Genomic DNA, 13,135 nt, shown 5'->3' on the forward strand with positions numbered 1-13,135 from the left:
CTAAAGGATTTTTATGAATATGCATCACTTTGTCTTACTTCAAATAGGAGGATTAATATTGGGTTAATGTTGCTTTCTATACTTTTAAATTTCCTCCCTTTAAAAAAAAATCTAGAAAAAGTTGAAAGAATGTTAAGAAACCAAGAATACCTGGCAAGTTTTTATAGATTGAAGAGAAGAAAAATTACAAGAGAGAAACAGAATAAATCGTGCCTCATTTATGAAGGCTGAGTGAACAGCTTTCTTGATTTCTGTTTCCTGGTAGATTGTTACAGACTGCAGGAAAAATGCTCTTAAGGATGGCAAAGGAGATACATGTAATGTGAATACAACTCCAAAAGTTATAAAGATTTGTAATTTATATGTACTACACTAAAACTGATACTTTTATGACAATTGAAGCCAAAAGGAACTTTTATTTTTTTTAACTACATAAATGAGATAAACAGAAAGCCAAATGACAAGGTAAGTGTGACAACAGAAAAGGCATTTTAAACAATTTCTAAGCCCTGGGACTTATTAGCTGCCCTTGAACAGAGTAAGTGCTACAGCAAGAAACGGGACAGGGAAATTACATCATGTCTTAGACCACAATTTCAGTTATTTCCAAAATTCTGATAAGACTTGTTTACATACAGTTTTAGATTATTTAATAAAATGACATTTTTATGTACCAATTAAATATATATACCTGCCAATAAAAATTTTTGCTTAGCTTTAAATTTTTCAAAGTTAAATGGATTACTATATTGTTAGATGTCAAAACTTGTAACACATGGAATGACAGTGCCTTTTAAAATGATAAAAATAATATCCTCACCTCCTAGTTTTTAAACTGGCAGCCTCCTACAGAACAAATGTTTATAGCGACTCATTATTTCTGATCTTTACAAACAGAGTCTAGAAGAACTGCTTGTCAGAGGAGCAAATTAACAATAAAATGGAATAAAAACAAATAGAAATAATGATAACAGCACTATCCCAATATAATTATTACTGAAGAAACGTGCCAGCTTGGAGTTATTACCTACATTCTCAACTGCTGATTTTTTCCTTTGTTCATTTCCTTGAACAGATGTGATATATCCCTCTTCAATGTGTACTTTCTTCGGTTGATTTTGTTTCAATTTTTGTGCCCATGATGTTAAAGATTTGCTATTAAAAAGTAGTAAACAAAGAGTCAGTCCTTTTATATGCCATCTCCCACAGAGAAAAAGAGCCTTAGCCTTCTGGAAGTAGAATTAGAGTGAGTGAGTGAGTGAGAGTGAGTGTGTGTGTGTGTGTGTGTGTGTGTGTGTGTGTGTCTCTGTCTCTCTCTCTCTCTCTAGTTCTTTAAGTTCAGTTTTTCCCCAACAGTGGTGATGACGTATCATTAACTTGCATTTATCTACTTGTAGTTTTTTGTTTATCCTTCTTTAGCATAAAAACACACTGGCTGGTGATGACTATGCATTTTGTGGCCGTGGGATACATATAACTAATCAGCCCATGCAGACCAATGTTTAACCTAAAATAAAAATACATTTTTCCACTGCCTGATAATGTCTTTAAGATGATTATACTAACCAATGGAAAGGGTCTATGTATTACATTTCACTTTAAACAAATCATGATGTGCTTAAAGTGAAATGTAAATAAATGTGTGTATATATGTAACGTATATATGTATGTATTAAATATGAAGATATAATACATAAATATGTACACATACAAAACTAGCTTTACAAAACATAAATTGGACATTAACTTCATGTTTTTCAAAAGAGTGTTTGCTTTCCAAAATAAGATTTACCATAAAATTCCCTTATTAAATAATTAACTCCCTGGAGAAACAGAAATGTAATCCAATTTTCAAAAATTTTAGTTATATACATATTATTAAAACACCAAATACAGAAAGGAGGGTACATTTTATAAACATTTCTCTACTTAAAACACATGCATAACAAAATTCCACTGTTGAAAAAATGCAGAAATCTTTTTTAATGGTGTCAAATTATTGGAAAATACAATAGGGACTTCCTAACTATTTCTATTTTGAGAGTATAGCTTGCAACAATCTATCATAAACTCAAAGAAATTTAGATTTTATAAAGTGCACTTTAAAAACCTATTTAATCAGTCAAAAAGCATTTATTAAACATTTACCATGTGCCAGTCACTATGTTAGCTCTATCTGGATGCCAGAGATACCTCAGGGTAATTTGACTGACCATCTCTATTAAAGAATCCTACTCTGATGTCTAATAGTGACACAGAAGGGAGCCTGAGTTCTCACAGGCCATGCCAGCAAGGCACAAAGAGCCAGATCGGGCAAGTCCTATCCACCAAGTTGCAAAGGCTTCAGGTAGAGGGCAGTGTGTATGTATATGTCATCAAGCAACATAGGGCATAAGAGAGATTACCATCTGCATCTTGGAAGGGAGCAACCACAATTATGAAATCACAAATCTCTGAAGCATTAAACTGGTTTAATTTCAATACTCCCTGAAATCTGCCAACCAGCACATCTGATCTGAAAGGCTCTATCTAATAAACATTGCAGATATCTGCTCAACACTCCTGACAATATTCCAACTGAAAGTATTTATAAATTATGCTCAACTTAATAAATGAACTTGTTTTCAAAGCAGGAAAACTGATCACTCACCTGTTTGGTTTTCCACAATGTGCTTCAGAAATCTTATTTTCACTGGTAAAATCATGTTCGTATTCACCAGGAAAAATAGAGACATCCTCTTTGAGTGCTGAGGCATACTCTTCTGTAGTCTGGATACAGAGGCTCTTGGTCTTGACATCACTTACGAACGACTCCTTCTGGGGCATAGGGTTTACATGTTTGCCTTTGGAAATGTCTTTGTGCTCCCTGAATTCTTTTGAGTCTTTAGATTTGTAAGGATTTCGTTCTGAGATAAAAAAATTACTATACCCACCATTGTTCACTGAAAAACTATCCATAATGCTGTCTTGATGTGAAGAAAATGTTTTTGGTCGAATTTCAGTTTCTTTGAGTTTAGGATAATTGACAACGTACTCATTTCTTTCACAGCTTTCAGAACACAACCCCATTTGACTTTCTAATGTAGAAAAATCGCTTGTCAGTTTGTCAGGGGAATGTCGGTTACTGGAAGACCAAGAAGCATTACTCTTCTGTAACTTAATTAAATTTCTTATCTCTTCTTCAATATGCTGAAAAGTGTGCAAAAAATGTGCAGAAAAATATGTAAGAAAAATTAGAAAGCACATGAAATAATGCCATCTAACTTATTGCAATATTCATATTTTTATCATAAATAATATTACAAATTATGATGAAATATGCTCTAGCTGAAATACTGATTCTAGAACACTCATTTATTTGGACAAGACGTATAGGTCACTGAGGTCACATATCATATAAGTCACTTTGCTGTAGGGATAGCAAAGTGAAAATACGCAAAGGCAAAGGCGAGCTGAACATGCAAACAATTTCTCACTTTGATTTGGTTACTGAATTTTTCTTGCTGGGCAACGATCTGCTGCTGCCGCTGTGCCTCCACCAGACTGAATAGCTGTAACCACTTAGCCTAGGAAATTAAAAAAAAAAGATCGATTCAAAAGAGAAAACTGGTTGTCTGACAGCACAATAATATGAGGCTATAAGAATGGCAACATTTCTGAACACAATGTGTCATAACTGAATAAGCTACAATAAAGAATTTCTAAAAATAAAGATGACTGAATACAGGAAAACTTCTGAACTATTATACTTTATCTAGAGTTTGGAGAAAATGACTGAGAACATTATCTTCAAAATGACCTTCGTTAATCATTTTAAATATTCCACTTCAGGATGGAGGGAGGGAAGGGAGGGGGAGAAAATTTGGAATTCAAAATCTTATGGATGTGAATGTTAAATACTAAAAATAAATTAATATTTAAAAAAAAAAGAAATGTTCCATTCCTGGTGGCTCTTCACTTATTGGAGGCAATTAAAACTTTAACTTGAAGTTTTCCTCCAGCTTCATTCTCCTTACCCCACCCATATCAAAGAGTTAATGATTTCTGAACACTTAAATGCTCCTGGTGAAAGAAACCCTATGCCATAAACCCAAAGAATTCTTCTATACTGTGAGTAATTAATCCAAAATGTATTCTTTAAGCTGACATAATCAATACAGAGTTTGTTTGTTTTAAGTAAAACAAAAGTTATAACAGAAATAAATAGGTTATTCCATATGTCAAGGGATCCTAACTATAGAACTCCTTTCAGGCTAACTTTGTTCATATTAGTGCTACAAAGCTTCTTTCTCCATTCTCCTCCTACTCCCCAATTTGAGAGAAATATTTTTTCTAATTTATAGTAACTTAAAAATTGACAATAAAACACAAGAAGGGAAAATATCTCACAGGAAGATAAAATGCTATTATTTAAGTAAGTGATACTAAGTATCTCTCCTAAACCAAGTAACTTTTGAACAAGGTATACTAGGATAAATTAAACCTTATTTTCTTGAGCTAGGCTAAAATCTAAGTATGCAATATAAACTAAAATAAAGACTATATGACTGGATTAATAAAAAAGGGGCTAATAATAATATAATAAGATATTTAGAGTTTCTACAAATGAAAAACCAAAATGTTTATTGAAAAACAGTGAATTAAACTAAATCAAAAGAGCAATATTTTACTCAGGCCTGGGGGAACAAATGAGAAAAACGGCAAGTATAGAAGACATTCTGATCTTAGAATAAGGAAGACCAAGCTTCAAACTGTTCCTCGAACATCTTCCATCCACTCTGTAAATCTTCTATGTAGATGTGATCTGCTCCACCAAAATGGGAGTTTCTTGAGAGAAAGAATAGTAATTCTGCTTTTCTTTGTATACCCAGCATTTGGCCTAGTGCCTGGCAAATAGTAGGCACTTACTAAGTGCTTGGTGACTATATCTATGAGTAAATCATTTCATCTTTGTATGCTAGTTTCCTGATCTGTAAAATGGGGATAATAACTGCAGTATATTAGTTTAATTGAGATAACATACCTTTATAAAGCTCTCTGTAAATCAGAAACCATTATATAAATGCCAGGGATTATTATTATAATTATCATTATACATGCAAACCAAAATGATTTTGTCTACAGATGCTATGGTATTATCCTGTTACTATACTTAAATACTTTGGGATACAGACTGTTAAAAAGATCATTATTCTTCCATATCAGACTTTATTTGGTATGAAATATCTCAGAGAGACATGAAGTATATCCTCTATTAAATATTTTATACAAAACTTGCTATTAAAAGAGGTGGATATAATTAAATTATAAAATAAAACTATAACACTGGCTATTTTAAAAAATGATCTTAAATGGTCTATCATTTATTTGTGGTAAATCTTAACATTATTTTCACCTTCCACTTTTACATGATATGCATAACAATTTGGTACTCTCAAATTATACTTCTCAGCTATTTAACTCTGAACTTGATTTCTGCCTTATTTACACTCTTTTGTATCATATCATGCTGCCCAAATGAAAACAGGTTTTTTTATACTTATTTGCACAAAAAGAATAGAAACACAAAAAAAATCTCACTCAAATAGATGAAAAGAATACAAAATGGTCATAAATTTAGGGTTGATAAAGACCTTAAAAATCCCTCATTGTACAACCAAGGAAGCTGCAGCACAGAAAGGATGAGAAACTTGCCCAGCATCCTGAAGGTAACAAGTGGTAAGCTCAGATTTGAATCAGAGGCAGATGTGAACAAAGGTCCACTTCCTCCAAATTCATGTTAAAAAGCAAAGAATATTTTGAGCAATTATTTACTGAATTGGTGAATTAAGCACAGAACCAAGCAGTTCTCCCAAATTCAATTGAAAATGATTTAATGATTACATATGCCAACAATATGCTTTTGTTTTGTTTCTAACAACATGTGTTTTTGTTTTGTTTTTAACTAAACTGATAAACTGGAAGAAAAATTTGGATGCCAATGTGGTGATTAATCTGGATGCTTCCTTGGGACTTAAAATTGAGTTATTCACAGGGAAAAAAAATTAAAAGCAGCAGTTGCTAGTTAGACACACGAGAGTTTGTCAAAATTAATAAATCTTCATCTACTTTAAATCTTATTAATAGATACCTTATTATTCCAAATAAATGAAAAGATATTTTGTTTCACATTTTTTAATGATAAATGATAAATTAAAAGCCTTTACCTTAGCACAGGCCTGCACAACTTAATAGCCCATAGTTGGCTCTGGTTGCCTTTGGCATGCCAAAGGACTTTCTCTACATAAAAAGGATATTTTCCTGTTTTTCTCGAGCTGCCCAAAATCCTTTGGCTGGCTGCAAGTTGTGCAGGCTTGTCTTAGCAAACACCAATGGGGAATAATAATAATAAGTTAAAAATTAATAATAATAATAAGTGTTATCTATTAATAATAACATTACATCAGTATGTGTGCCAGGCTCTGTGCTGGGAACTTTATAATTATTATCTCATTTGATCCTCACACCAACACTGGGAAGGTAGGTGCTATTATGATTCTCTATGCAGATAAGGAAACTGAGGCAAACAGAGGTTAAGACTTGCTCATAGACATAAAGTGTCTGAGGTTGAATTTGCACTCAAGGAAAAACATAAACAAAAAATTCTTATTATCCATATACAAAATTTTTGAAAACTATTGATTTTTTAAACTTTATAATGTTTCACTGAAAAACTTGAATAATTACTTATATAACTCCTAGTGATGGCTTTCATGGATCTTACCATATAACCCACATTTTATCTACTCTTTCATTATAATAAGAATTTGCTGCTTGAGGTCTTCCTTATGAAATATTAATTTACTTTTCTTCAATATGCTACTAAATATAATAAAAGATAGTTTTACAAACTTCATTAGTGTTTTAAAGCAAACCCACTGTTTTGGCCAAAATGAAGAATCCAATTCCAACAATGGCTATAATGAAAATTTTATTATAATTTAAATGTCATCAATTCCAGCCAAAAATGAAGAGTATTTTTAAAAAATTCACTGTACAAATAAACTAAGACCACTATTGTTATTTATGAATAGTTCGTATGTAAGCTGCATTCTAAAGAAAAATATATTCAGTGACATGAGAAAAAGAGAATGATCATAGGTAAATGGGATATGATACTAAATAGAAATTTTGTTTTATAATTATTTTTGAAATTTTTACTTCAAAGCAGGCTTTGGGTCATTTTTTTCAACTAATTAAAATATAAAAATATAAGGTGTGTACATCCTTGATTTTTTTAAAATTAGATTACCAAATTTTAAATTTTAAGGGCTTTTATGCTGTTCTGCAGAAACATAACGTACAAGTACAAACTCAGTACAAGAATAAATTAGTATTGCAAAATACATCTACTTATTGTGATGTAGGAAAGACAAGCATTTTGGTCATCTCTCATTCTTCAAACATCTAACAAATTACAGAGGGAGAGAGAGAGGAAAGAAGGAAGGAAGGAAAGAAGGAAGGAAGGATGGGTGGATGAATGGATTAACAAAGCTATGGAGTCAAAAAGTCAAATTTTTCTCTTCTCTATGAAGAATTCTATGTAACCCCCCATAGCTACCTCACACTTCCTCCAAATTTCAGAATCCGCCTTGCCACAGTTTTGTAGATCTTGCATAAAAGAGGTTAGGACTTCAACTGCACTTTGTATTAGAGAGATGCAGGTCTTCCCTGAGAAAGAGGACAACCCATTTGCACTTAGGAGATTGTCTCTGCTTCTGTGGAAACATAAATAATACAAAAGTTTTCTTCATTCTACTGAACTGTTGAATAATTCACTAGTTCAGATTAAGCTAAGCAGCGCAAAACCACAGTATTTAATTCTACTTAATGGGATCTCATTTGCTGAAAATCTGATAGGATTATGCATAAGAATAAAAGAGAAAAATTGATAGCTTTTTATTTTAAAAAAAACAAATATTTCCTCAAAGGTGTCATCTTTCCTGAAAATAAAGAAAAAAAACAAAACAAAAAAATTAATACAACTATACGTTAAAACTTCCAGCTTCTCAAAAGTATTATTTTACCAATTATTATTAAACTCATACCACAAAACATCCTCATCAACTGGAATTCACTAATCTAGTTTAATAAATATACTGGAATGAAATTTTTCTTTACCTATCTATGAATGGGTATGCTAAGCAAATTAACAGTGTAAACAAAAATACTTAGCCCACTTAATGTTAGTTTAAAAAGCTATTATAAGAACTTTGTACACAATTACAGACACATCATATCTATGACAACTAACTTTGATAGCCTGGGGTTCTCTCAGCAATGCAAGGTTATAAGACAACTCCAAAAGACTCATGATGAAAAGGGATCCATATCCAGAGAAAGAACTACAGAGTCTGAATGCAGACTGAAGCAAACTATTTGCTTTCTCTCTTTTGTGTTTTGTTTTGTTTCGTTCCTTCTTTCTTGTTCACTCCATTTGTTATAACTCTTCTGTACGACTTGACTAATATTTAGTGTGAAGGTATTTGTAAAACCTGTATCGGATTGCATGCCGCCATGGGGGGAAGAGAAAATTTGGAAATCAAGGGATTGTGGAACTGAACGTTGTAAACTAAAAGTAAATACATTTTTTTAAAAAGAAAAAAAAAGCTATTGTAGCACAAAAACTCTTTTCAAATCTAGTGCTGCAGTCCAAAACATAAGATAAGTTGCTTCAGATTTTTAATTGCATCAGTCAAGCTGCAGAACACTAGAAAGCCTTCTCTTAGTGAAGGTTGCAGTAATTAAAAAGAAATCTGCCGTAACATCCACACTGCAAAAAACAAAGTGTATGAAAAATGCATATTGCTCAAACCAAGACAGTCAAAAACTATTCACGGGAACCAATTAGGTTAGTTCATCAATGTGTATGTATACCACGGACAGACATGACAGATGGAAAAGGAGGTGGGCCTAGCATTCCAGTACAAGATTAGAGTGAACTGACTTTGAGAAATCACACAGTATATTCAATGAAGCCAATCTCTTCAAGTTCTTCAAAAGGTCATCTCTTTAAGACCAATATTCTCCACATTACACCATATGGCTGTGTATCACAGAATACCATGACCTCAAAAGAACCAAATTTACAAATTCAAAAGGAAAATTGAAAGCTACAAGTTAAGAATAAATTGGCAACAACAAAAAGAGACATTTTTCAAATACATACATGACCAGAAAAGGAAATGGTCAGTTATGAGCAAGAATGGGGGGAACAACAGATCAAAAAATATCCTTCACAAAATAAATTTTTTAAGCTTTTTCCCCTATATATGTATATTTACACACATATGTAGTGTGTATATATACACAGTTGGTATATATTTACATGCACATGTATACACATATACACACACACATATAGTAAAAAATTAAAGGTCTTAAATTCACAGGTTAAAACCTCTGCAAATGATTTATGAAAATATGTGGACAAAAATTATACAAGATAACATGGGAGAGTTGCTATCTAAACCTCTACAATGAGAGAGTATCCACATCAATGAAATCAACAGCTCACCACAGGAGCATCAGATTTGCTTGAAATTGTTGTAAAAGTGGGTGGCATACAATAGCATGGTTTTCAATATGGTTTTTAAAAGCTAAATGATCAACATATTTATGATGTTTTACGATGTACAAGTTGTTATATGTTGGGTACATTTTTCAACATGAGGTACAGGACTAAAACCTTAGCTATTCTAAGCACTTAGGAAATGAGCCATTATAGATAATCAAGTTTTCCAAAAGGTTGAGGGTACTTTTAAGCATCAAAATATTTATTTTCACCATATTAAGTAGAAATCTCTCCAAAAAGTTTTACAATTCCCACCTTCCCAAACTAACAGAATTTCAACTTTTCTTAATGTCTCAGAGTCAAAAATCATTATGAACAACTGTGTCATACAGTTGGTGCATACTGCAGTCCTTTTATAAATTCTAAAACATTTTTACATAAATTACCTCATTTGCCCTGTGGCATAGTAAACAGATTAATACTCTGAGGACCCCAAGGTATAAGGACTGCTTGATGCTTCATTAAAGACCTACCATCCTTTTGGGGTGTGTGTGTTTTCCCAGTTTTATGCCCCTTCCCTTGACGTCTGTATATCAACTATCACTCCTCATACTATCAATGCGGCTGCCAGAGGACTCTCTCTCTTTCTCTCAACTTCAAATTTGTCACAGATTTTACCAAGTTGATCAGAGTTTCAAATAAATAAGACTCTAAATGAGAAGCTACTAACTCTCTTCTATGTCAAGTATGTGGACTATGGGACATCTATTTTAGATGTTCAAAGATTTTTTTCATTTTTTTGAATTTCAGCTACGGTGTAGATAAGTGATACTATTGAATTGTATAGTTCCAAATAGGAAAAGTATTATTATAATATAAACCACAAATTTTGTAACTTTAAAATCAAAATTTGGAAATAATCTTTGAGACCTGAGACATAAGACTTCAAAGATGTGATTAAAAAAAAAAAACCTCACATATAAAACCACAGATAGAAAAGCAAGTTATTATTTATCTGTTCCCCAGATAAAAATAAGATCCTAAAATATCTCTTGAAAAAATGGGCAACATAAACCAGACTGACATAGTGTAGAAACTAATTAGTTATACCTAAATAGTTACTGGCTATATAAATAAGAATTATAGAACTATAGAAACAATAGAGCTAACAAACTAGAGAATTCAAATGCCAAAAAGGTTATGATCTAGGGTGAATTGGGGTACTATCCAAATATACATAACAAATAAACAACATCTATTGTTCAAGATGTTTTAAATAAACTGCTGAACTGAACTGTTTAGCTGAATTAACATATATTACGCTATATAATTGCTTTCCAAAGAAATTCACACTTTTCCATTGTTACCTGTTCGTATTTAAGCTATATCCAACAGAACTGTGCGTAGTTCTGACATCGGATTCTATAGAAGATGGAAAGGTTTCTTGTTTAGTTTTCACCAAGTGCAAATCTTCCATAGTTTATGTCTAACAGGAATGTGGTTACATTCTTTTATTTGAAAGAGTAGCTTGACTTCATTGTTTGAAGAAACTGAATCCGATTCATCTTCAGGTACATCATCATCTAGGGACATTTTCAGTTCCTAACATTCAGAAGCATAAAGTCTTAAGCTTCCAACAGATTCTGAAAAAATGAACGGAAAAGACTTAAAAGCTACTAATATATCTTCTGGTCTTCCATGACTGGAAGCATTTTAATTTTTGCACATAAATCCACATTTCAAATGATGGAATTAGAAAACAACATCACCTTTCTAGTGATATTACTGAATTTTCTAAAAAAAAAAATCATTTGCCTAGATCCAATTCTGTTACATAACCAAATAACCACAACAGTTATTTAGCCAGGGAACATGGAAAAGTAACTCCTTTTGCTATCTGTGGTTTTGCACATAGATACTTATTTGCAAAAACACCAACATATTTTTTGCTTAGCTACAAATTTGGCTTCTTTAAATTCTACAAATTAGAATTGCTCTATCAAAGGCTTCTTGTGCTACATAGATAAAGGAAAATAAATACTCAATTTGATATGCCAATTCAAACAATATGACTCCTTCAGTAACCCCAGGTCCTTAAAAGGCACACACAAAATCAAAATTAAAAACCTAGAATTGCAAAATGCAAATTCTTACAATTTATCCAACAATTTTATCCACACTTAGTTTTTTTTAACCACTTTCCACCCAGAAACCCATTCATTAAGAGGGCATGATTAGGAACACCAGCACACAAAAGGGAGATTTCCTGAAGGCACAAATATAAAAATAAAAGGGGAATAGAACCCAGCTCAGCAGATTTCTCCTGAATGGCTCAGGCAGTCACACCAGCTGACCAACACCATATTTGCAAAAGAAAAAAAAAAGCCAGACAGCATCTGCAATAGCGACAAAAAGAAAATAATCTCGATTGAAATCAGCTTGCCTCTTGTGTGTTGGATTTCTATCTGGAAAACAAGCCTTCTGAGAAGATGGATCTGCATGTCAGGCTACTCCTTTCCCAGTGAGGTAATCCTGATGCAGTGGATGGAGATGTCAATCCAGCTGAAATTCAAAGGTGCCTTTCTAGTCAGGAGACAAAGAGGAAAAGAGAAAGAAAACCGAATAATCAGGTGCTCGACGTGTCTAAATTAACCAGACTGGACATTCTGATCCTACAAACCTACACCCGGGAATTGGTTGGGCTTGGTTTGGGCTTTCCCCCTTCCTCGGCCACAGAACACGGGTTTAGCAGCTTTTGCCTCAGCCTGCGAAAAAGAATGGGGGCGAGGGAGGGGGGAAGGGACGGCTGGAATTGAGGCCATCAACCAGCACCCCACGAGCTGACCTCGCGCACGAGGTGGGAACGGGCAGGGAGGGGGAAGGGAACAGCCTCGTCTGTCACCCACAGCCAGGGTCATCCATCACGCTCAGGCCCGAGACCAAGGAGAAGGGGGACCGGGATGGCGAACCAATAAATTAAAAGAGCGAGTCCAGTTAGCCGCGCCGAGGAAAGTCAAGACGAAGGAGGGAGCCGAGCTACCACTGACAGCTCCTGCCCGCTACCTCCAGAAAGAACACACCGGCCAGACCAGGAGCGGAACTCTCTGCAGGAGGTTCCTCCGCAAGCCCCGCCCTCAGCAGTAACCTTGTAATTGGACCACGGAAACGTCACTCACAGGCAAAGGGGGAGGGGCCAAGAGAATGGCCCTCAGGCCCCGCCTCCCCACCGTGAGGTAGCCTAGGAGAGGTGGGGCTGCGATGGCCAACGCTCCGCCCTGCCCCCCCCCCCGCCCCTTCACTCCCTCATCCGGCGCTGCCAGGGGTCCGACGACCTCTAGCCACCCCCAGGAGCTCTGGGGGGGGTACAGTCCCCGATTCCCGACTTCCTAGAGCTCAGGGCCCCCTTACCTGATGAGCGCCCCAGCCGATGGTAAGGGCCAAGCGAGCCGCCCAACGCGACAGTTAAGACTCAAGTGCGCGCGCCCGGCGCCCCGCCTGTGATTGGCCACTCGGGCTTTGGGAAGGGGGCGGGGGACCCGGCGGAGGGGAGGCGCGCGCCCGCGCAGTTGCCACTCCCAATCC

At 34.8% G+C, this 13,135-nt stretch overlaps 1 protein-coding gene across 9 annotated transcripts in view; it reads right to left on the reverse strand.

Annotated features, from left to right (window-relative positions):
- The window catches only part of MPHOSPH9 (M-phase phosphoprotein 9), a 55,672-nt gene extending 42,568 nt beyond the window's left edge, over nt 1–13,104 (reverse strand). For 3 of the 9 annotated variants that reach the window (XM_069081539.1, XM_069081540.1, XM_069081533.1), the window contains exons 1-7: nt 12,962–13,103; nt 11,997–12,136; nt 10,921–11,196; nt 7,601–7,757; nt 3,477–3,566; nt 2,651–3,189; nt 1,032–1,155 (exon numbers count right to left, since the gene is read on the reverse strand). In XM_069081539.1, the coding sequence (XP_068937640.1) occupies nt 1,032–1,155; nt 2,651–3,189; nt 3,477–3,566; nt 7,601–7,757; nt 10,921–11,030 (1,020 nt within the window). In that variant the 5' untranslated portion in view covers nt 11,031–11,196; nt 11,997–12,136; nt 12,962–13,103. Of the gene's footprint in view, nt 1–1,031; nt 1,156–2,650; nt 3,190–3,476; nt 3,567–7,600; nt 7,758–10,920; nt 11,197–11,996; nt 12,137–12,459; nt 12,705–12,961 lie in introns of those variants that run through there. The other 6 variants (XM_069081536.1, XM_069081537.1, XM_069081534.1 and 3 more) reach the window with 6 other exon arrangements.
- Between the last annotated feature and the right edge of the window lie 31 nt (nt 13,105–13,135).

This window comes from Petaurus breviceps, unplaced genomic scaffold (assembly GCF_028583685.1).
Source record: "Petaurus breviceps papuanus isolate PSGF00001 unplaced genomic scaffold, PetGlider_PUasm1.0 99, whole genome shotgun sequence".
In the NCBI taxonomy this organism is placed as follows: domain Eukaryota; kingdom Metazoa; phylum Chordata; class Mammalia; order Diprotodontia; family Petauridae; genus Petaurus; species Petaurus breviceps.